This window comes from Brachyistius frenatus, unplaced genomic scaffold, assembly GCF_029030835.1.
Source record: "Brachyistius frenatus isolate BFR_SWC_R1_liver_20210118 unplaced genomic scaffold, ASM2903083v1 Contig_208, whole genome shotgun sequence".
Taxonomy (NCBI): domain Eukaryota; kingdom Metazoa; phylum Chordata; class Actinopteri; family Embiotocidae; genus Brachyistius; species Brachyistius frenatus.
Genome location: NW_027210807.1, coordinates 296816 through 319295, shown reverse-complemented (window position 1 = coordinate 319295; position 22480 = coordinate 296816). Strand labels below are relative to the sequence as shown.

At 41.6% G+C, this 22480-nt stretch overlaps 1 protein-coding gene across 1 annotated transcript; it reads right to left on the bottom strand.

The window, feature by feature from the left end:
* Positions 1 to 818: 818 nt before the first annotated feature.
* LOC138633107 (peroxisomal succinyl-coenzyme A thioesterase-like) lies at positions 819 to 20706 on the bottom strand. Its single transcript, XM_069719146.1, has 10 exons — positions 20514 to 20706; positions 18870 to 18969; positions 18599 to 18789; positions 16833 to 17002; positions 12814 to 12933; positions 12392 to 12474; positions 5989 to 6082; positions 3261 to 3341; positions 2528 to 2666; positions 819 to 955 (listed from the first exon to the last, which is right to left on the bottom strand). Exons 1-10 carry the CDS (start codon positions 20704 to 20706, stop codon positions 819 to 821), a joined length of 1308 nt encoding a protein of 435 aa, XP_069575247.1.
* Between the last annotated feature and the right edge of the window lie 1774 nt (positions 20707 to 22480).

Here is a 22480-nt window from a genome sequence, read left to right as displayed (position 1 = left end):
TTTGTATCGAGGGTACGTTTAAGCAGACACACAAGACAGGGAGCTGGTCAGGAATGAGCTGCGTTTGACTGACAGTGACTGTAACACAGTGTAAACGAACTTGAGTTGGTACATGCAAGTAAAGGACAAAACGTTTTGGTCGAAGCTGCGTTGTGTCGAAGAGCATGGCCATTAGGGTGGTTTTGACAGTTTGAGTGTTTTAGGTGCAGCGTGCAGACTATCAACTAGTTAATAGTAAACTAGAGGAGTGAGTGAGTGGGAGAAGGAGAGTGTGGGAGCGGCGCTGTGGCTCACTCAACAGCTCGTCTCCTCATGACATTTATTCATAAATATTAGTTTATCCACATAAAATGTGGATGTGACGCGGATGTCAAATAGCACAAGTCTGCTGCTAATCTATTGGCTACAGTTTTGTATGAACATAATCTAAAAACATAACAGCTCAACACCGATTGGTACCAGCATAGTAATAATACAAGTTCTTAGTAAATTATCATTATTCTAATCATATGAATTTGATTAAAAAATATATTATAGATGGACAAAAAGCACGTAAAGTAGAAGAAAGCAGTACAATCATAATTTCTGAATTCATTCAAATGTATAACCAGGATCCAAAAACTGTTATCAATATTTGTATGATAAAATATGCGATCAGTGTGACAGGAGTCGCTTGTTCTGATGATCCTACAGAGAATTCCCACCCGAGCAGTAATTACAGCTTCATAGAAGTGAGTCATGAAACATTGTCTTTGGGGTAAAATGTGTGGAATTTTGACTTCACATTGGTAAACTACTATCGTTAGTTGTCACCTTGGTTACAGGTGGGACGATGGGATTGTATAATGGTTTGAGCCGCCGTACAAATTCTCCTTCAGAAAGACGAGTGTCTTCCTCCAGGCGTCCTCCTGAGCGTGAGAATGTGCCGTCGTTTGTCCGCCCCACAGATTCATTACTGCAAACACAAGAAAAACGGCTGTCAGAACTCGACTGCCTGATTCTGGCACACTAAAGGGGAAATTGGCCAATTGTTGTGAGCAATAACTGTTGATGGTTTATGTAGTAAACTGAAACAACACATTCTCTGTTCTCAGCAAAGCAGCTACAAAATGTTGTTGTTCTTCTGGCAGCGGCGGCAGAACTTTCTGCGTGGCCAGGTGGGTGTGCTCTGGATGTCAATCAAAAATGAAAAGAAAAAACCCTGTTCTCTTTGCTTGTGTTGCAACCAGTTGTTTCCAGTAGCAGAAATGTCATCCAAATAGCAACTGGTGGTGCCAAACAAATTGAAACTGTGATGCCGACTGAAACGTAATTATTTTGCTGTAATGCATTTTAGCTTGGATAGTGTTTGTTGGATGCTGTTGGAGCCGTGTGTGTGTATGTGGATGAAATGTTTTCTCCAGGCTTGGACGGAGGGGAGCTGGAGAACTTCTTCAGGATACTGAAGATGAATTGATAAAGACAACTAAAACCAGCCGGGTTGAGAGGGCTGATGATCACGGAGTGTTTTTGTCACCTTAATGCTATATTTTGGCCAACAAAAAGTGGGTGGTGATATATGGAAATGACAGACAAGCAGTTTTCTCAACTCCCTGTTCTGTTTGTGTTTACAACCAGCAGCGACGTCACCCGTTGGTTTGTGAACGGTTGTTATGAAGCCTCGAGTTTCAGAATTTGGCCATCCGAGCAGTTTGGAGCTGGTAGTGAACATATTTGGGCGAGCTGGGGGGGTTTCTGACTCGATCTAATTGCAAACCCGGAGATACTATGTCCCGCCCACCGATAGCCATAACCTGACTGCACAACAGGCCTGTCAATCAAACAGACACGCCCACATGTACATGGCTTTTTGAAGCTTATTTTCTCATTAATGACAGATTATTTTCAGATGGACCGACAGAAAACTAATGAGAAGAAGTGATTATAGCTAACAACACTGAGATAACTCCTGGAGAAATTTTATTGACTGAGAATTTTATGGGACTAGTTGAATGGGAGTCTATGGAGCCGGAGGCTTTTTGGAGCCGACCTCTAGTGGCCCCCAGTGGTATTGCAACTCACAGCACTTCCGCATCAGCCTAATTTTTCAGAGCCAGAAGCTACGTCCACTTGTATATACAGTCAATGGTTTACAATAGGTGCTAACGTTTTATTTATATGATCAGTAGTTGTAGCTTCCTAATATAAGAAAAAAACCTTCTTTCTTGTCTTTTGCACTCTGCAGACAATATTTTATGAATGTTTATTGTTTGTTTGTTTGTCGTTTTGGTGCTACAATGGGAGAGACTTCGCAAAGGGAACCTGAAGGATTTCGTGGGTTAGGCATTAGAAGCTTAGGCGCAATGCATTATGGTAGATGTAGGCACTGCCGGCATGGCTCAGAAAAACGTAGCTTTCTCGGTCGGTGTAGCAAACACTGGGGAATTTACTGCTTCAGTTGACAACATTTACAATCAACACAGGACATTCAAATACAAAGATAAAACCAATTCCCTTTAACCTTAAATCATCCAGAAAGAAAACCTACTCTTTTCACGTGCATAAGCTCTGAGAGTGCTGGCTCGGGCGTGCGGCGTGTACGGTGGTTCGATCAGGTGACCAGTGTCTGGGTACGACAGGACAGTCAGCAGGTGGCCGTTTCCTGCCCGCTCCATCATCTCCTTCATCTGGAAAACAGGACGTTCCAAACCTGATCTCACATCTGTTAAATGGTTTCTTGCACTTTTCCAAACTTTCGTTACAAAGGGCTTCACAAAAATGGTCAATAAAAGAAAGCAGGAAAAAAATCAAGTCAACTGACTAAGAGTTAACTAATTCACGGTCAATACGAATGAATTTCCTTGTCATAGTTCAGGTGAGCTATTTCAAAGGGTTGAAGCCCCGACAGCAAAAGCCCTGTAACCCTTGGTCTTTAATATTATGAGATAAACGTCTGTGACCAAACTGACTATGTGAAGGATTCAAAACTTTGTTTTGCCAGAGTCCAATCAAATAACATACCAGTATTACAAGCAAAAAAAAAACACATTTTGTGTGTTAATTTAAAAGCTAATCCACTTTTTAATGAAGAGTTGGTTCATTAATTTTAAATGACTTTACTGTTTAGTTTTGGCCCTTTTGGACTTCCATATCTCACTGCCCTGATTCAGTTCCCCCTCAGCGATCAGTAAAGTTTCACCCAACTTTGATCATCCAGCTTTCTAACCTGACTTCAAATCTTTTGTAATAAATACAGGAAGCTGTCGTGTCAATGAACTCACGTCTGTTGCAGACTCGGGGGCGGGCCAGTTCTGATCATCCTCACCTACAAGCAGCAACAGAGGACACTGAAGTTGTCCAACCTGATCAGAGACAAACAGCAGCAGCTTGTCACACTTCTACACCCGTTACATCTTTAAATAGTTACGCTTCACCTCCCATCACCTCGGGAATCATCAATTATATGTGGGGTTTTGAAATGTGCTCCAGTTATCTCCCACGAAAAGCTTTTGACAGAGTGATGGAAAGGAGGATCTGACCGATTGTACCTTGTACTGAACCTTTGGATTCAGGAGGAGCAATGCAGATTCAATTCAATTCAATTTTATTTATACATCCCAACACAGGTTATTTCATGGCACTTAACACATTTAAAGTCCTAACAGCAGAACTTTACAATATTATACAGAGAAACCCAACAATTCCCACATAAGGGAGAAAAACCTCCAACAGAGGGAAGGAAAAACTCCCTCTGAACAGGAAGAAACCTCCGACAGAACCAGGCTCAGAGGTGGGCCTCGAGATTCCGTCCTGGTGGTGGAGTAGTGGATTAACTCTTTACCTTCACTGGGTTACTCAAGGGGTCACGGGAGTTTGCGTATCCACTCAACATGCGCTTTGTGGACTTTGGTTAGGCTTACGACGGGGGATCTTGTGAGGGGTGTATATGGTTCCAGGGTCTTGGCAACAGGCCATTCCGTTTCTATATAACTATACTAAGGCTTGTGTTCATATTCTTGACAATAAGTCAGACACGTTGGGAGTTGGCCTCTGCCAGGGATGTCCTTTGTCACCAGCTCTGTTTGTGATTGTCATGGACAGGATTTTGAGGCACAGCCTGATGTGGTCCAGCTTCATCAGACCGTAACCTTGCACATGCATTTGTGCGTTTTACAGCAGTGTGTGAAGCGGCTGGTAAGAGGTCTGAGGCCATGGTGCTCTCCCGGAAACCGGTTGATTCCTCCTTCAAGGTGGGGACAGGGTTCCTACCCCAAGTTAAGGAGTTAAAGTATCTCAGGGTTCTTGTTCAGGAGTGACAGTAGGATGAAGTGGGATATTCAAAGTTCAAAGCAGGGAAGCAGGCGCTGTACCGGAGCATTTTGGTAAAGAGGGAGCTGAGTTGGGAGGAAAAGCTTCGGTTGAGGTGGTCCCAGCTTCCAAGACCTGGAACACCGCTTTGCCTGGCGTGTGCGTTACCTTTTCACGTGCTGCTCTTCTGCGTCTCGGTTACGTGTTGGTATCCACAATGGATATGCGTGTCAGCAGCGGTGACGCAGCTGCAGTTCCTACCGTTGAATCAATGAGTTTCTCTTGGTCGGTTTGATTTTATAAATGAAGCACCACACCCCCAGTCATGGCTGCTCTGATCCGCCAAATTGGGCTCCAAAATGAAATGATGCCACGCAGGTGGTGTGTTCCGCTGGAGTGATCATATATCTCATCTGAAAAAGCCACAGGAGGAGCTGGAAAATGTCACAGGGGAGAGGGAAGTCTGGGCTAACTTGCTCAACCTCCTGCTGCCACCATGACACGACCCCACCACAACAACAACACCACAAGAACAGTATGGACAGGTGGATGTTCCAATCCCTGCCAGTAACACAGCCATTGAAGAGGGGAGGACCAGCATCCAACAGGCCACAATATACAACCTGATCAAATCTATGGGAAGATGTGCTGCACCCCATGAGGTAAACAGTGGTAACACCAGATATTGACTATTTTTGTGCCCCCCCCCCCCCAAAAAAAAAAAAAAAAAAAAACACTGCATATCTGCATTACCGTAATACTGTTAAAAAATAAATAAATACATTTAAAAATTAAAAAAAAAAAAAAAAAGGGCTAACAAACCCTCCAGTGTCAATAGCTGCTTAGCTCCAATCCACCTGGATATGCAATCAATTTGCCTCCTTTTTAGTGACAAAATTCATAAAATTAGACAAGCAGTAAGTGCCTCCACACCATCCACAGGATGTGTTGTCCCCATCTCTAAATAATATCCCTTCAAATATCATGACACAATTTCATTCAATCAACCACTGAAGTCTGGAAGACATTATACAACATCTGAAGTCCTCCTCCTGCAGCTTGGATATTATACCAACACACTTTTTCAAAAATATTTCAAACTGCATGATAAAACTGCACATTTGAGTGGCATTTTATTGTGACCAGTCCAAGGCACACCTGTTATATAATAATAATAATAATAATAATGCCGTTTAATCAGCATCTTTATGTGCTGCAACTTTCAGGTGGGTGGATTATTCTGGCAAAGGTAAAGTGTTGACTAACATGGATTTTAAAATATTTGTAAAGAAAATTTCAAAAGTCTTTTTTTGCTTCAGCTCATGAAATATGGGGGTGAAGAGAAAAGTGCTGTGTTTTCATTTTTTGTTGAGTGTGTTAAGTTTGGAGTTGATTGTCATTTATTTTAATTTGAAATTAAAATCAAATGCATTGCTGTTTAGTTACAAAATAAATACATATACTGTCCATTCAAGGGCAGGTTATGTAACAGGTGTTTATCTGATTTTGGATCAGTGGAGCATGTTTGAAGGGTTAACAATGTTCCCAGTTTGATTGCGCTCTCTACACTGTTGTACTAACAGATAAAGGCAGGGTGCCATAACAAAAGATACTTTTAAAACCCAAAATACATTTTCAAAACTAAAAACCGAATGAAATGTGCAACAATATGACAGAAACACCGTGGCTGGCGGTACTCACATCCACTTTGAGTGAGGGATCAGTGGGCACGGGCAGTGACACATGTCGCAAGATTACCTCGTTGTTCTCGTTGATGCGAGTTTTCCCATTGTTTCTGATGGGATGAAAAAAACAAATAAAAACTTAAAAAGGACAGAATTCATCTACAACCCCGTTTCTGAAAAAGTTGGGACGCTGGGTAAAATTTCAATAAAAACAAAATGTGATGCTTTGCAAATCTCATTAACCCATATTTAATTGCAAATAGATCAAAGATAACATATCAAGTATTGAAATAGAAACATTTTTGTGTTTTATGAAAAATACATACTCATTTTGAATTTGATGGGAGGAACCTAAACAACAAAAAAGTTGGAACAGGGTCAACACACACTGGAAAAGTTGTGTAAAGCTAAGTGAAGAAGGTGAGAGGTTCATCACCCTGTGAAAGACTGTGCGGGAAAATAGTGCAAAAATGGCTAACGAGGAGAGGGACCACCCAGCTTGTTATCAGCGCTCAGTTAAAAAGCAAGCATCTGTGATAGTATAGGGATGCATTAGTGCACATAGCATGGGTAGCTTGCACATCTGGAAATGAACTATGAATGCTGAACAATGTATTCAGGTTTTGGTGCAACATGTGCTGCCATCCAGATAACATCTCTTTGAGGGAAGGCCTCGTTTATTTCAGCAAAACAATGCCAAACCATATTCTGCAGGTATTACAACAGCATGGCTCTCTAGTAGAAGAGTCCGGGTGATAAACTGGCCTCCTGCAGTCCAGACCTATTTCCAATTTAGAAATATTTGGCACATTATTAAAATGAAACTGATGGAAAGAAAATATGATGAGTTTTATTTTCTTTGCCTGTGGCTTAAGAAGTTCCTAGTGTCTCATTTACAAGGTCTTTTACGACGTCTAATTTACGACGTCCAGATGTCCTTATCTTGTGACCTCCAACTGAACTCAGATGTAAAGGGAATGGGGGTGAATGTTAACTGCTTGTCACACTGTATAAAAGCTGCCCTACGGAGGAGAGACGTTGAGCAATGCTGGACATCCTTCTTTGAGTGTACATGTATTTGCTCCTTCTTGCAAGAATAAATGTTCGATATGTTTGATTTTGAATCCAGCCTCCGAGTAATTTTTCTAACATATTTGGTCCTTCAAGCCGGATCCCAACATCTTCTCTCTCCAGACACAGTCTGGAACCGTGCACGGGGGAGTCTGGGACTCCTGAGGAAAGACCTCCGCCCTGTTTCTTTATCAAAACAGTTTGGACATTGGTGAGGCCAGGACTAACTGGAGAGGAAGGGTGATGGGATCCTAGAGAAAGGCTGATTCACCATCAAACGTCGGACACCCGGGTAAGACATTTTTTTTCCCCCCAAAAGAGTCAAGTCAGGGACCTGTAGTAAAGAGTCAGGTCAGGGACCTGTAGTAAAGAGTCAGGTCAGGGACCTGTAGTAAAGAGTCAGGTCAGGGACCTGTAGTAAAGAGTCAGGTCAGGGACCTGTGCTAAAGAGTCTGAGTAGACTATATAAACTAAAGAGTCTGAATAGACTAGGTAAACTAAAAGGCGCGCGCGCAAAAATAGGTCAGGGACCCACAGGTAACTACGTCAGGGACTTAGGAGATAGGTCAGGGACCCACAGATAATTAAGTCAGGGACTTAAGAGATAGGTCAGGGACCTACAGATAACTACTTAAAAAAAAAAAAAAAAAAAAAAAAACTTCCGGAAGATATAAAAATAAATACATAAATAACTAGATACTGTAAGCGTCCAGTTGCTCGGGTGAACTCCATACAAACTGGTTGGCTCATGGATAGAAATAAATAACAAATAAATGAATGAATAGATACTGTGAGTGTCCGACAGTGTAAAGGAGAGCCGAAACCTTGCGGTGTGAACCTAAACTCTCCTCTGCGGAAACCTAACGGTGCCAAAAGCAGATATCACTGTATAAAGACCAGTTGCTCGGGTGAACTCCATACTAACTGGTTGGCTCACAGATAGAAAAAATGGGATCATGCTGTAGTAAGATCAAAGAGATACCTCTGGAGGGAGATGTAAAACGCATGCAGTCAAAAGGCGCGGATAACATAAAATATTTGAAAAGAGAAGAGGAAAGTTGAGACGAGAAAAAGTTAAAAGGGAGAAGAGGAAAAGTTAAAGAGAAAGAGATGGGAGAGATTAAAAACAAAAAGGCGGGGGAAGGGAGTATAGCTTTTAATGCACCAATACTATATCTAAGAATTGAAATACATTTCTCCCGGAAAAATGATGATGATTATGTGGTACAAAAACGAACCAACATGGGACCGTGGCCCGATCCTCCTCCATACCCTAACATGGGAGACGTCCCGGTAACAGCTGATCCGCCCGTTCCGCCTATTCCGCCTCCGGCTGCTCAGCCAGCTTCTGTCTCCGAACCCACGACACCGTCACCAAACTCCACCCCCTCTACTCCAACCCCAGACAGCAGCCAAGCATTTACAATGCACTTATTGTAAGTCACTTTGGATAAAAGCGTCAGCTAAATGAAATGTAATGTAACTTTTACGAAGACAGAATATTCGGAAGTATATTATCGAGGGGATAATGATCAAGGAGATTTCAGAAGGAGGAAGCGAGGTGGATGGAGAAGGGCTGGCGGCCATGGGGGAGGACCACGAGAGACAGGTAACGACACCTGCTATAATTGCGGGAGGAATGGACACTGGGCAAGAGACTTGCAGGCGGCGGAAAGACGGGAGGGGCGGAGGAAGAGGAGGAGGAGATGGTTGGCGGTCGCAGACGGGTTCAGCATGACTAACCACAACCACTCCAGGATCAGGTTATACAGAAACACACACACATTCACATGATTCACAGACACGGACACAGACCCAACTAGAAACAAAAGATGAGGATGTGTTAGAGATAAGTACAGTTGAAATACTCAAGATAAACCTTTTGTGACTCTACTGATAGAAGAGATTGAAGTAACTTTATTGTGCGATTCAGGAGCATATAGGTCACTTATTAGGAGTCTAGACAAAAGACGTAAGGAGGCCATTTTAAAGGCACCAAAAGACGAATGATGTCATTTTTAGGAATTACACATTTCTGTTGAATTGGATTCCAGATTATGCAGAAACGACTTCCCCACTGTCTAAACTCATTTATGATGACCCTATGGCTGCCCATGATAAAATACAATGGACACCAGAAACAGAAAACGATTTTGAAAAATATGAAAAAAATTGTCTAATCAACAAAAGATTTTGCGGACCAGCTGTTGAAGACTTTGGCCCTAGACAATGAGATTAAAAAAAAAAAAAAAAACAGCAGTGGAAGACAAATAAATCACAACAAAAAGATGATGATTTATGGAGATGACAGGAAGGCATGATACTCCAAAAAAGTTGATATGCATATGCAGCCTTTTGAGCCATGGGATAAACCATGTCTCAACAGGAGGAAATGGTATCTATAATAAACCAAGCATTTAAAACATATGGCTTTACAAACTACTCAAAAAACAAACAAAAAAAAAAAAAATTGTTTGGCATGTATTATATGTGCAAAACACAACCCCCAAAGAAACATGAGACCCACAAGAGGCCGGTTCCCTACACCAGAGTATCCATTCCAGCATCTCTGCATGGATTTTATTGAATTAACACCATGCGAAGAAAATAAATATTGCCTAGTTATCATTGACACCTTTTCAAAGTGAGTAGAAATATTCCCAACTAAAACAGCGGATGCATTGACCGTAGCAAAAGCGCTGACAAGGGACATTATACCACGATTTGGAATACCAGAAAAGATATTTTGCGACAACGGGACACATTTCGTGAACAACATTATAAAACAGCTTTCGCGACACAGTTAAGACATTACTGCTCATACCATCCACAGTCAGCAGGCCTAGTGGAAAGAACTAATGAGACAATCAAATTAAAATTGAGAAAGATGATGGCAGAAACAGGGTGGAAGTGGATGAGATGCATTCCACTGATAACATTACACATGCATTCCACTGGTAACATTAAATATGCATATTCTACCCAGTGTAAGAGGCATCTCACCGTTTGAAATGATACACGGACATCCCTATCACATGTCACAACTTGGACCTATTGTGGACAAGAAATAGCCCACTGACCAGACGACTGCAGACAACATGGCCAAAATGTTAAAAAGAAAAGATATTATGTCTTCTGTTGTCCCTCCTACGCAGGTGGTGGAAAACCAGTCGATAGATCTAAAACCAGGGGACTGGGTTTTTAGTAAGGTGATAAAAGAGAAATATTGGAGCTCTGCCAGAAGGGAAGGAGCCTTCAAGATACTCCTGGCTACCCCAACAGCAGTTTGGATTGCTGAACCTCAGCCATTGCAAAAGGATGAGACCTTTGCCTGAACCACATAACACAGACATACCAGATTAAGTAAGCCAGCATTCCCCTGTGGTGAAGTCTGGCTACAAAGGGAGGTGATACCAAACAAAAAAAAAATTAAAAAAAAAAATCCCCTTGGGGATTAATAAAGTAAATACCTACCTACCTACCTACCTACCTACCAAATAGGGGTACTTGTCTCAAACCAGTGAAGAAACTAACAACACCCTGGCGAGTAGGTTCTGGTGAGTTTATTTTTGGTATATCCGTGGACGGACAGTACAGCGAAAATGGCTCAAGGCAGCATCACATGGCATCCATTCAGGAGGATAGGACTCTGTGGCCTCAGTGGGACCCTTTGTTTTCTGATAGTCACAGCTCTGTTCATAGTACTCCCCATATTTTGGTACGAAGCCAATATAACATACCTGACAATCAGACATCAGACAACAAGACCACAATAGGACCTCAGGCTACTGACAAAGTTCGCCGCACTACAAGAGCATTTGTAAGGGCTGATGGACAATTTGCAAGGAACAAAAAATCAGTACCGGGTACAGGGAGCATTAATTCTCACATTCACGGAAGGGCAACAGGCCAGTCTAACATTTGACGCATGTGCAGTTCTTCCCTGCAAGGGGAAAGACCGCAGCTTAGTTTGGTCAGACAAATATCAGTGCATGGTAGCATCTGTACTGATCTAAAATAATGACCGTCTCTGATTAAGGGATCTACCGCACCAGGTTGCCACATACGAAACTGCAACACCTTAATACTGACACTGAAGAATCCAAAGCAATGCGACTCCAGACTGTTAGTACGAGGGGCAGATGTATCTGGGGCAGATCCAAAGGGCTTAATCTGGATAAATATAGTACAACCAAACACCACTGTACCCCGACAAAGGGTTACAAATACGAGCTCACACATAGATCCTGTAGTCTGACGATTGAAAATAACTCAATTTACAGATGTGGCGTCACTAGAGACGGGATATGGTGATACCAATATGTGGCTACAGTGGATGCAGTACTCAGCTCAGATGGTGGGCAAAGCCGACTGCATTGGATGCTCCGAGGCACGCCCACTTTTAGGTCCTATACATGAGACGCTGTTAAGGGCCTCAGCGAACAGTTTGATGCAACTTGTCTTATGGCTTGGCAGAACTGCATGACATTGGACATGCTGCTGGCTGACAAAGGGGGGGTGTATACAAAATGTTTGGCTCTGTATGTTGTACGTTTATTCCTAACAATACAGCACCAGATGGATCTGTCACCAAGGCTCTACGGGGACTTACCGCCCTAAGTGAGAAACTTGCTGAAAATGCTGGGATTGATGATCATTTTTTTACATATTTACAACGTGTTTTACGACATCTAATTTACGACGTCCAGATGTCCTTATCTTATGACCTACAACTGAACTCAGATGTAAAGGGAATGGGGGTGAATGTCAACTGCTTGTCACACTGTATAAAAGCTGCCCTACGGAGGAGAGACGTTGAGCAATGCTGGGCATCCTTCTTTGAGTGTACATGTATTTGCTCCTTCTTGCAAGAATACATGTTCGATATGTTTGATTTTGAATCCAGCCTCTGAGTAATTTTTCTAACAGAAACATATGACAGAAGAGATCCCAGACAGTTGAGCAGCTAAAATTATATCTGGTCTCCTTAGTTCCCAAACATTAACAGTGTTGTAAAAAGAAGAAGTGATGCAAAACAGTGGTAAACATGACCCTGTCCCAACTTTTTCGAGACGTGTTACTGGCATCAAATTCAAAAGAACATATTTTTCACAAAACAATAACATTTCTCAGTTTCAACATTTGATATGTTGTCTTTGGTCTATTTACAATTAAATATGGGTTTATTTCATTTTTATTTACATTTTACACAGAGTCCCAACCTCTTCACAATCGGGGTTGCACTTTAAATTTGGCAGATGATGACTTAGTTCAGAACTGATCAAAACTAAATCTGAGATTCATGTGTTTGTCTCCTTATAATCTTTCCATGAATTTATGTAACTTACTCCTTAAAGAAAGTCAGTATTTGATCCACAGTTGCATTAACCGGCTGCACATGGCTCCCACTGATACACACCGCACATCTAAGCTGGGAGACACACACACGCACACACACACACACACGTGCAAGAAGGAACAAAGAACATACAAAGACACAAAAATATATAAAGTAGCAATGTGTCAAAGGTGTAGTAACCACTAAGATTTACCATTATTATTGCCATTATTTCTAAAGCTTTTATCACCTAAAGGCATCATGAGCAGTAATACTGAAAACATGCTGAAAAAGCCACTGTAACAGCCCATTATTGTGGGAAAGAGGGACAAAGGTGAGAAGGGAAAACATGAAAATATAACATGTGTAGTCCAATATATAACATAACACTTTCAGATTGAAACTGGATGGTAACAGCTATAGCTGCCATACCTTCATAACTTTGGAGTAAACAGCCATTTTGAGGGTGATAGTGGTGCCCAAGGAAAGGCCCAACATGGCGATCCTGCTGCCGAGGACCTGAGGATGCTGCTGCAGGACTCTATAGGCTGTCTGCAGTCAGAAAACAGAATGATACAACTCAAACACAGAGACCAGTGTGTTCGTTATCATTTTACAGAATATGTTAGATGTTTCACAACTTCTGATGGTTGAACAAACTCCAATCTGAAACGTTTTTTACCAGCCATGCCATGTACTTTTTTTCTATTTACATTGTAGTGCTACCATTTAATCATAGACTGTATGTAAATATGGACGTAGCTTCTGAGTCTAAAAAAAATTAAGCCGATATGGAAGTGCCATAAACTGCAATACCACCGAGTGCCACTAGGGGTTGGCTCCAAAAAGGCTCTGGCTACATAGACTCCAATTCAACTTCTCTCATGAAATACAAAGTCAATAAAATATTTTCCACGTTTGCTTGAATGACAGGCCTGTGGTTCAGTCAGGTTCCTGCTATTAAAGGGCGGGGCTTAGTGTCCTCGGATTCCCAATCAGATAGAGTCAGATCCACCCCTTCCCCTTCCCAACTCGTCCAAATACGGTCAGTTTTGGCTGCAAAACAGCAAGATGACGAATCCTAAGCCGAGCTTTAAACTTATGTTGTAGAAGATAGCAGTCTGCAGCCAACTCAACAATATTCCTAGCAGAGTGTCACTGTATCCTGGCAGATTGGAGAAAGCTCTTCCAAACACTGACCATCTACAACCTTTGTGCGGTGAAACTGTGGACACGTTTTCTACCGAGTAAAAAAAACGATTAAAAAGCAGTGGAAAGAAAATGTACAGTAAATTCAAAAGTTGTTACAGACACAATCTCTATTTATAAAATCCTTTCCTCTGCCCTGTGGTTCAAGCTCAAATGAAAATCAAGATTTTTACCCAGGGACATACAAACTAGGGCCGGCCGCTCCTTATTGTCATCGAGTCAAGTTGTAAGTCGGAAGAATCCTGACTAGCTGCTGACCACACGGCATCCAGGCTCTTTTCAAGAAATAATGGCATTTTCTGTGAGATAAGGCCGGCATGACCACTACCTATATGTAGAAGTTACTTTTGAATTTAGGGGTATGAGAAAGAAAAAAATCAATACAGCATAATATCACGATGTATTGATATTTTGTGCGGCAATACTGTGTTGACACATGGTGCTAAGTATCAATATTTTATTACATAAATGAATAAATAAATACATTTTTCAGGTGTGCACAATATTTCTGACAGGTTATAATGGGAATGTCAGTCAGCATGTGTGCTTGACAATCTCATTTGTGCATCTACAAGCCTATATCTTTGTGGAGCGTTCAGAGCGTTTCAGTCTGTAAACTGTCACCCTGCCATTCTCAACTCATCTGGTCCCTCAACTGTTTCAGCTGCCAGCTGGTGTATGGATATCACAGATTGCTTTCAGCTTTCAAGGCAAGGCTATTTGTATAGCACATTTCAACAACAAGGCAATTCAAAGTGCTTTATATAAAATCATTAAAAGCATCAAAACATAAGGCAAAAGAAAAGTAAATTTAAAAAACAATTAAGAACATTGATTGAAAGATTAAAAACAGTCATTAAAACATTAAACAAGCTAAAAATAGAATAAAAGTTGCAGAGCAGTTTAAGAAATAAAATACAGTAGTAAAATGCAGAAATGCAGGAAATTGATCAACATCCTTGGATCTGGTTCAATTAAAGGCAGCAGCAAACAGAAAAGTCTTCAGCAGACCTGCAGGTTTCTGGGAGTTTGTTCCAGATATGTGGAGCAGAAAAATTGAGCGCTGCCTCTTCATGTTTAGTTCTGAATCTGGGAACAGAAAGAAGACCCGTCCCAGACGACCTGAGGGGTCTGGATGGTTCATAAGGTAGCAGGAGACCAGAAATGTATTTTGGCCCGAAACTATTCAGTGCTTTATAGACCAACAGCTGGATTTCAAAGTCAATTATTTGTTGGACAGGAAGCCAGTGTAAAGATATCAGAACTGGAGTGATGTGATCCATTTTCTTGGTCTAGGTGAGGACTCGAGCAGCAGCGTTCTGAATCAGTTGCAGCTGTCTGACTGACTTTTTACAGAGATCTGTAAACACACCGTTACAATAGTCGAGTCTACTGAAGATAAATGCATGGACAAGTTTTTCTACATCCTGTTGAGATATAAATCCTCTAATCCTTGATATATTCTTCAGGTTGATTTTGTAACTGTCTTGATATGGTTGTTCAGATTGAGGTCTGAATCCATAACTACACCTAGATTCCTGTCTCGGTTTGTGGTTTTTAACATCAGTGATTGAAGCTGAGCGCTGACTTTCAATCGTTCTTCCTTGGCCCCAAAAACAATTACTTCAGTTTTATCTTTGTTTAATTGAAGAAAATTCTGGCACATCCAGTTGTTGTATGGGATTATAGTCCCCTGGCGATATAGTTATGTATATTTGTGTGTCGTCTGCATAATTATGATAACACACTTTGTTTCTTTCCATAATCTGAGCTAGTGGAAGCATATAGATGATGAACAGAAGAGGCCCCAGAATTGAACCTGGGGGAACACCACATGTCAATTTAGCCACTCTGATGTGCAATTATCTGCAGACACAAAGTATTCTCAGTCCTTCAAGTAGGATTCAAACCAGTTTAGTGCTGTGCCAGAGAGTCCCACCCAGATTTTTAGTCTGTCTAGTAATATGTCGTGGTTGACCATGTCGAATGCAGCACGAGATCCAGTAATACTAAGACTGAAATTCTGCCACTGTCTGTGTTTAAGTGGATGTCGTTGAAAACCTTAAGAGCAGTTTCAGTACTGTGGTGCTGTCGAAAGCCTGACTGGAAGACATCAAAACAGTTCATTACGGCCAACATGTTGTTCAGCTGTTGAAAAACCACTTTTTCAACTATTTTACTTAAAAATGGGAGGTTTGATATTGGCCGATAATTTTTCATTGCTACAGAGTCTAAATTAGCCTTTTTTAGGAGTGGTTTAGTAACTGTAGTTTTTAGGGCCTGTGGGAAGACACCTGAGAGAAGGGATGTGTTTACAATTTGTAAAAGATCAGTGGTCATGGAGTTTGAAATATTTTGTGGATGGTGTGGAGGCACTTACTGCTTGTCTAATTTTCAGAATTTTGTCAGTAAAAAAGGAGGCAAATTGATTGCATGCCCAAGTGGATCGGAGCTTAGCAGCTATTGACACTGGAGGGTTTGTTAGCCTGTCGACGGTAGCAAATAAGGCCCTTGTATTGTTATTGTTTTTGGTTTATGATGTCAGAGAAGGATTGCCTTGCATTTCTCAGTTCCAAATTATAATTGCAAAGTCTTTCTTTATAGATGTCACAGTGAACCTGGAGATTTGTTTTTTGCCACCTGCGCTCAGCTTTTCGACACTCTCTTTTCTCTATTCTGACCAGCATGGCATTTCTCCAAGGAGATCTTTGCTTACCAGAGAAAACCTTCACTTTAGTGGGTGCAATGGCATCAATAACATTTTTAACTTTAGAATTGAAGCTCAAGCTCATTGACTGAGATGCCAGAGAGGGCTGGTGTGGAGGAGAACTTCAGAGTAAATAGTTCACTGGTGTTTCCAGAGATGTAATGCTTCGTCACTACCTCTGTTTGGACATTTGTGTGCAAGGAGATTGAACTCTTAAAGAAAACACAGAAATGATCGGAGAGTGCGGGTGGAGGGGGGGAGGGCGCTTGCTGGGTGGCTGAGGGCGTGGGGGGGGTGAAGGCTGTCTGCCTGTAAGAGGGGTGGGGGGGGGAGTGGTGTGTGCTGCCATGTTTGTTGCTCTGTCCTGTGTGTGCTGCGTTGGGGGACGGATCAAGCTGTTCTTTGGCCTTTCAAGAGAAACTCGGTGGTATCACAATACTTCTAGAAATAAAAAGTATGGAGAAGCTTCCAGGCTGTAAAAGCTTCTTTCTCCGCTGCCTCCCGGAGACCAAAATATGAAGTTCATCAGATTTACCTCAAAGTACTGGTTGTCCACCATCTTTCCAGTTTCCAAAGTGATTTTCGGTGTCAGGTAGTCGAGGGCCAGAGAGGCGATGCCATGGGAGGCCAGCAGCGCTGCGCGGTACTCCACCAACTGCCCTCCACCCCCCCACAGGTCCAGGAGGCCGGGGAAAGGTCCGGGTCCTTCACACAAATCAAAACAAATCATGTCAACCCGTATTGAACTGCAAATAGACCAAAGACAACATATCAAATGTTGAAATGGAGAAATGTTATTGTTTTATGAAAAACATACACTTATTTTGAATATGATGCCAGCAACACATCTCGAAAAAGTTGCGACAGGGGCATGTTTACCACTGTGTTGCATCACCTCTTGAGAAACTGATAAAACCAGCTGCTTGAGTTTAGTTCTTGCCTGATATAGGATTTCAGCTTCTCAACAGTTCAGGGTCATATTTATATTTCATTGTGCGCCTATTTTTTTATTATTATTTTTGTTTTTAAAAGGGCAACAGCTATGAACCGCAGGCAGGCCAGTCCATCACTCGGACTCTTATACTAAGGCCATGCTGTTGTAATACAGTACATGCAGAATGCAGTTTGATGTTGTTTTTCTGAAATGAACAAGGTCTTCCCTGAAAGAAACATTGGCAGCATATGTTGCTCCAAAACATGTATACATTGTTCAGCATTCATGGTTCCTTCCCAGATGTGCAAGCTACCCATGCCATGTGCACTAATGCATCCCTGTACCATCACGGATTCTGGCTTTTAAATTGAGCGCTGATAACAAGCTGGATGGTCCCTCTCCTCTTTGACCTGGAGGATGCAGTGTCCATGATTTCCAAAAAGAATCAAAAATTTAGATTTGTCATGCCACAGGACAGTTTTCCACTTCGCCTCGGTTCATGTTAAATGAACTCGGGCCCAGAAAAAGCAGCGACGCTCCTGGATCAAGTTAATATATAGTTTCTTCTTTGCATAATAGTTTTAACCAGCATTTGTGGATGCAGCGATGAACTGTGTTCACAGACAATGGTTTTCAGAAGTGCTTCTTAGCCAAGACAATGATTTCCACAAGAGAATTCTGTACGTGTCTGTTTTTAATGCAGTGCTTCCTGATGACCCAAATATCACAACCATCCAACAATGGTTTTCAGCCTTGTCCACGCATACAGAGGTTTCTCTGGATTCTCTGAATCTTTAATGATGATCATGTTCCGAATATGATGAAATCCCCAAATTCTGCTGAGATACGCTGCCTCTCTGGGATGCTCTTTTTATCCTCAATAATGTTACTGACCTGTTGCCAATTAGCTAACGTAGTTGAATTTGTGTTATTTTTTTTTTAGCTTTACACAATTTTTCAGGTCTTTTGTTGCCCCTTTCAACTTTTTGGTAATTTTGTAATAACATTTCCGTTTAAACAACTGATATGTTGTCTTTGGTCTATGTGTAATTAAATATGGGTTTATGTGATTTGAAAATCATTGCATTTTGCTTTTATTTACATTTTACACAGCGTCCCAACATTTTTATACTTTGTGAGTGTGATGCTTCTGCAACACTATATTACTTTGAATGAGAAGCTTTTTAAGTGTTTCCTGCAGGTGTTTTTCTAAACAGAACCAGCCAACTGCAGCTTTTTCCCACATCTCCTCCTCTCCATTCACTAACACTGGCTCCCTGCTGTGGCTCACATCCAGGTCAAGACTCCAGTGCTGGTCAGAGCTACACCCACTGTACACCTCCTTCTAGACTTTCCTCTGGTCCTACCTGGGGGCAGGAAGAGGGTCGCAGTGAGATTCTCCTCTGTGATCGGGATCCTGCGGACACCGGGCGCCATGTACCAGCGCTCCACCACCACACCGGCCAGTGGAACCAGATCCACAAAGTTCTCTGCCTGGTGATCCTGGTACACTGAGATTGTGACCTCCATGGGAGTCTGGACATTCTTCTTCCTCATCCTGAGGGATGATGGGAGTGTCAGAACTGGTATTTATTATGAATCCTTTATTGATTGATATCATCTGCACCGTTAGCCTACCTGAGCCCAGGTTTGCTGCCAGGAACCGGTCTGAGGCTCCACAGTAGACCCATCGGTTCAACCCCAGAATATGTCCCACCCAGACTGCAATCCTTTGAAACTGTTAAGTAAAAGGAACAGACTTTTACAGTGCATCCGGAAAGTATTCACAGCGCTTCACTTTTTCCAGTTTGTTATGTTACAGCCTTATTCCAAAATAGATTAAATTATTTTTTTTTCCTCAAAATTCTACACACAATACTCCATAATGACAGAGTGAAAATAGTTTGTTTAAAATTTTTGCAAATCTATTAAAAATAAAGAATGAAAATATAACACTTCAATCGGGTTCAAGTCTGGGTTTGTCCTGGACCACTCAAAGACATTCACAGAGTTGTCCTGAAGCCACTCCTTTGTTATCTTGGCTGTGTGCTTCGGGTCGTTGTCCTGTTGGAAGATGAACCTTCGCCCCAGTCTGAGGTCCAGAGCGCTCTGGAGAAGGTTTTCATCAAGGATGTCTCTGTACATTACTGCATTCATCTTTCCCTCCATCCTGACTAGTCTCCCAGTTCCTGTCGCTGAAAAACATCCCCACAGCATGATGCTGCCACCACCATGCTTCACCGTAGGGATGATATTGGCCAGGTGCCTGGTTTCCTCCAAATATGACGCTTGGCATTCAGGCCAAAGAGTTCAATCTTTGTTTCATCAGATCAGAGAATTTAGTTTCTCCTGGTCTGAGAGTCCTTCAGGTGCCTTTTGGTAAACTCCAGGTGGGCTGTCATGAGCCTTTTACTGAGGAGTGGCTTCCGTCTGGCCACTCGACCATACAGGCCTGCTTGGTGGAGTGCTGCAGAGATGGTTGTCCTTCTGGAAGGTTCTCCTCTCCTCACAGAGTAACGTTGGAGCTCTGTCAGAGTGACCATCAGGTTCTTGGTCACCTCCCTGACTAAGGCCCTTCTCCCCTGATCGCTCAGTTTGGCCCGGCGGCCGACTCTAGGAAGAGTCCTGGTGGTTCCAAACTTCTTCCATTTACGGATGATGGAGGCCATTGTGCTCATTGGGACCTTCAATGCTGCAGAAATGTTTCTGTACCCTTCCCCAGATCTGTGCCTTCATACAATCCTGTCTCGGAGGTCTACAGACAATTCCTTGGACTTCATGGCTTGGTTTGTGCTCTGACATGCTCTGTCAACTGTGGGACCTTATATAGACGGTGTGTGTCTTTCTAAATCATGTCCAATCAACTGAATTTACCAGGTGGACTCCAATCAAGTTGTAGAAACATCTCAAGGATGATCAGTGGAAACAGGATGCACCTGAGCTCAATTTTGAGTGTAATGGCAAAGGCTGTGAATACTTATGTACATGTGATTTTTTTTTTTATTTTTTTTTTTTTTTTCATTTTTCATTTTGAATAGATTTGCAAAAATTAAAAAAAAAAAAAAAAAAAAATAATTTTTTTCCCCGTTATCATTATGGGGTATTGTGTGTAGAATTTTGAGGGAAAAAAATAATTTAATCCATTTTGGAATAAGGCTTTAACATAACAAATTGTAGAAAAATTGAAGCGCTGTGAATACTTTCTGGATGCACTGTAAATACCTGCAAACATTTCTAAATCAAGTCCCCTGAATGTCCACGTCTAGGTACTGAATCACGTACCGTTCACAGTCCCGGTGGCATCGGCAGTGTAGTGAGCATACGCCTGCCAGCTGTGTCCGTCTTCACACTGGTGGAGAGCGTGGACAGTCAGCTGGGAACCAGGAAGGATGTTCTGGACCAGGACGACAAACTTCTCGTCCATGAGTCCTCTGGACGGCCGGATCGACAGCTTCACGCAACACTTCCTGTCCATCCTGAATTGAGCAGACAAACAAAAAAAATCAAATAAATACATCAAAATGTGGGCTACTATTATTTGAATAAAATTAGTTAGCTCACAACCCCGTTTCCAAAAAAGTTGGGACACCAAAAATGTGTAAAATGGAAATACAAACAGAATGCAATGATGTGCAAATCACATAAACCCATATTTAATTAAACATAGACCAAAGATAACATCAAATGTTGAAATGTAGAAATTGTATTGTTTTACATGCAAATTTTTAATTCAATGCCAGCAACATGTCCTCAAAAAGTTGGGACAGCAGCACCAAAAGACCTGAAAGGTTGTGTAAAGCTTCAAAAAAAAAAAAAACACCCGGTGGAACATCTCATAAGTAATTAGGTTAATTGGCAAAAGAAACATTGTCTGTGTCATCACTGCATTTGCAATACAGGTTAAAACTCTACCATGCAAAGAAGAAACCATGTATGAATATGATCCAGAAACACAGCTGCCTTCTGTGGGCCTGAGTTCATTTAAGATGGACTGAGGTGAAATGGAAAACTGTTCTGTGGTTTGATGAATGAAAATTTGAGATTCTTTTTGGAAGTTATGGATGTTGCATACTGCAGGCTAAAGAGGAGAGGGACCACCCAGCTTGTTATCAGCACTCAGTTAAAAAGCCAGCATCCGTGATTGTATAGGGATGCATTATTGCACGTGGCATGGGTAGCTTGCACATCTGGGAAAGAATCATGAATGCTGAACAATATTTACAGGTTTTAGAGCTGCATGACATCCAGACAAAGTTTTTTGCAGTGAAGGCTTTTCTTATTTCAGTAAAATAATGCCAAACTGCATTCTGCACCCATCTAAACCGCATGGCTTTATGGCAGATGCGCCGGGGTCTGCTTGCAGTCCAGATCTGTCACTTATTTAAGACATTTGGCGCATTATAAAATGAAAAATACGACAAATGAGACCCCAAACTTTTGAGCAACTGAAATCTGGCAAGATTCAGGCAAGAATGGGACAACATTTCACTTTCAAAACTCCAGGAACCGGTCTCCTCAGGTCCCAGACATTTACAGTGTTGTAAAAACAGGTGATCCAAAAAAGTGGTAAACATGCCCTGTCCCAACTTTTTGAGAAGTGTTGCTGACATTACATTTAAAATAAGCACATATTTTTCAAAAAACAATATACATTTCTCCGTTTCAACATTCTGTCCATTTTCAATTAAATCTGGGTTGACATGATTTGCAAATCATTGCATTCTGTTTTCATTCACATTTTACAACAGTGTCCCGACTTTTTTGGAAACAGGGTTGTGCAGTTTATTGGACTTTTGTTCCCTTTACATTCCACCACTGTTTTGTAAACTACATGCACGAAGATGCTTCATTCTTATCTTTGGCATCCATGTACACAGTTGAAGCCTACCAGTGTGTGTACAATGTTACTTATTCCGTGTGTGTGAAGGGACAGAGTTCAAGCTGATTGTACCTTGACATGACAAAACAGATAGTAATTCAAAGGAACATGTGTAATCCAAACCTATGTGTTAACCTGTGATTGTAACCTGACAAAGGGTGCACATTATTCTTCAACTTTGCTTTCCTCAACTACTGCCAACTCAGACCTGTGTGCATTGTGCAAACTCAAGAAAAGATGTATCAATAAAAATGTAATAAAAATTGATCCTACCAAATTAATGGATCAAAACAATCTGACAATTAAAAGCGGACTATTAAATATCAGATCTCTCTCTCATCTAAATCTGTTAGTAAATGACTTGATAACT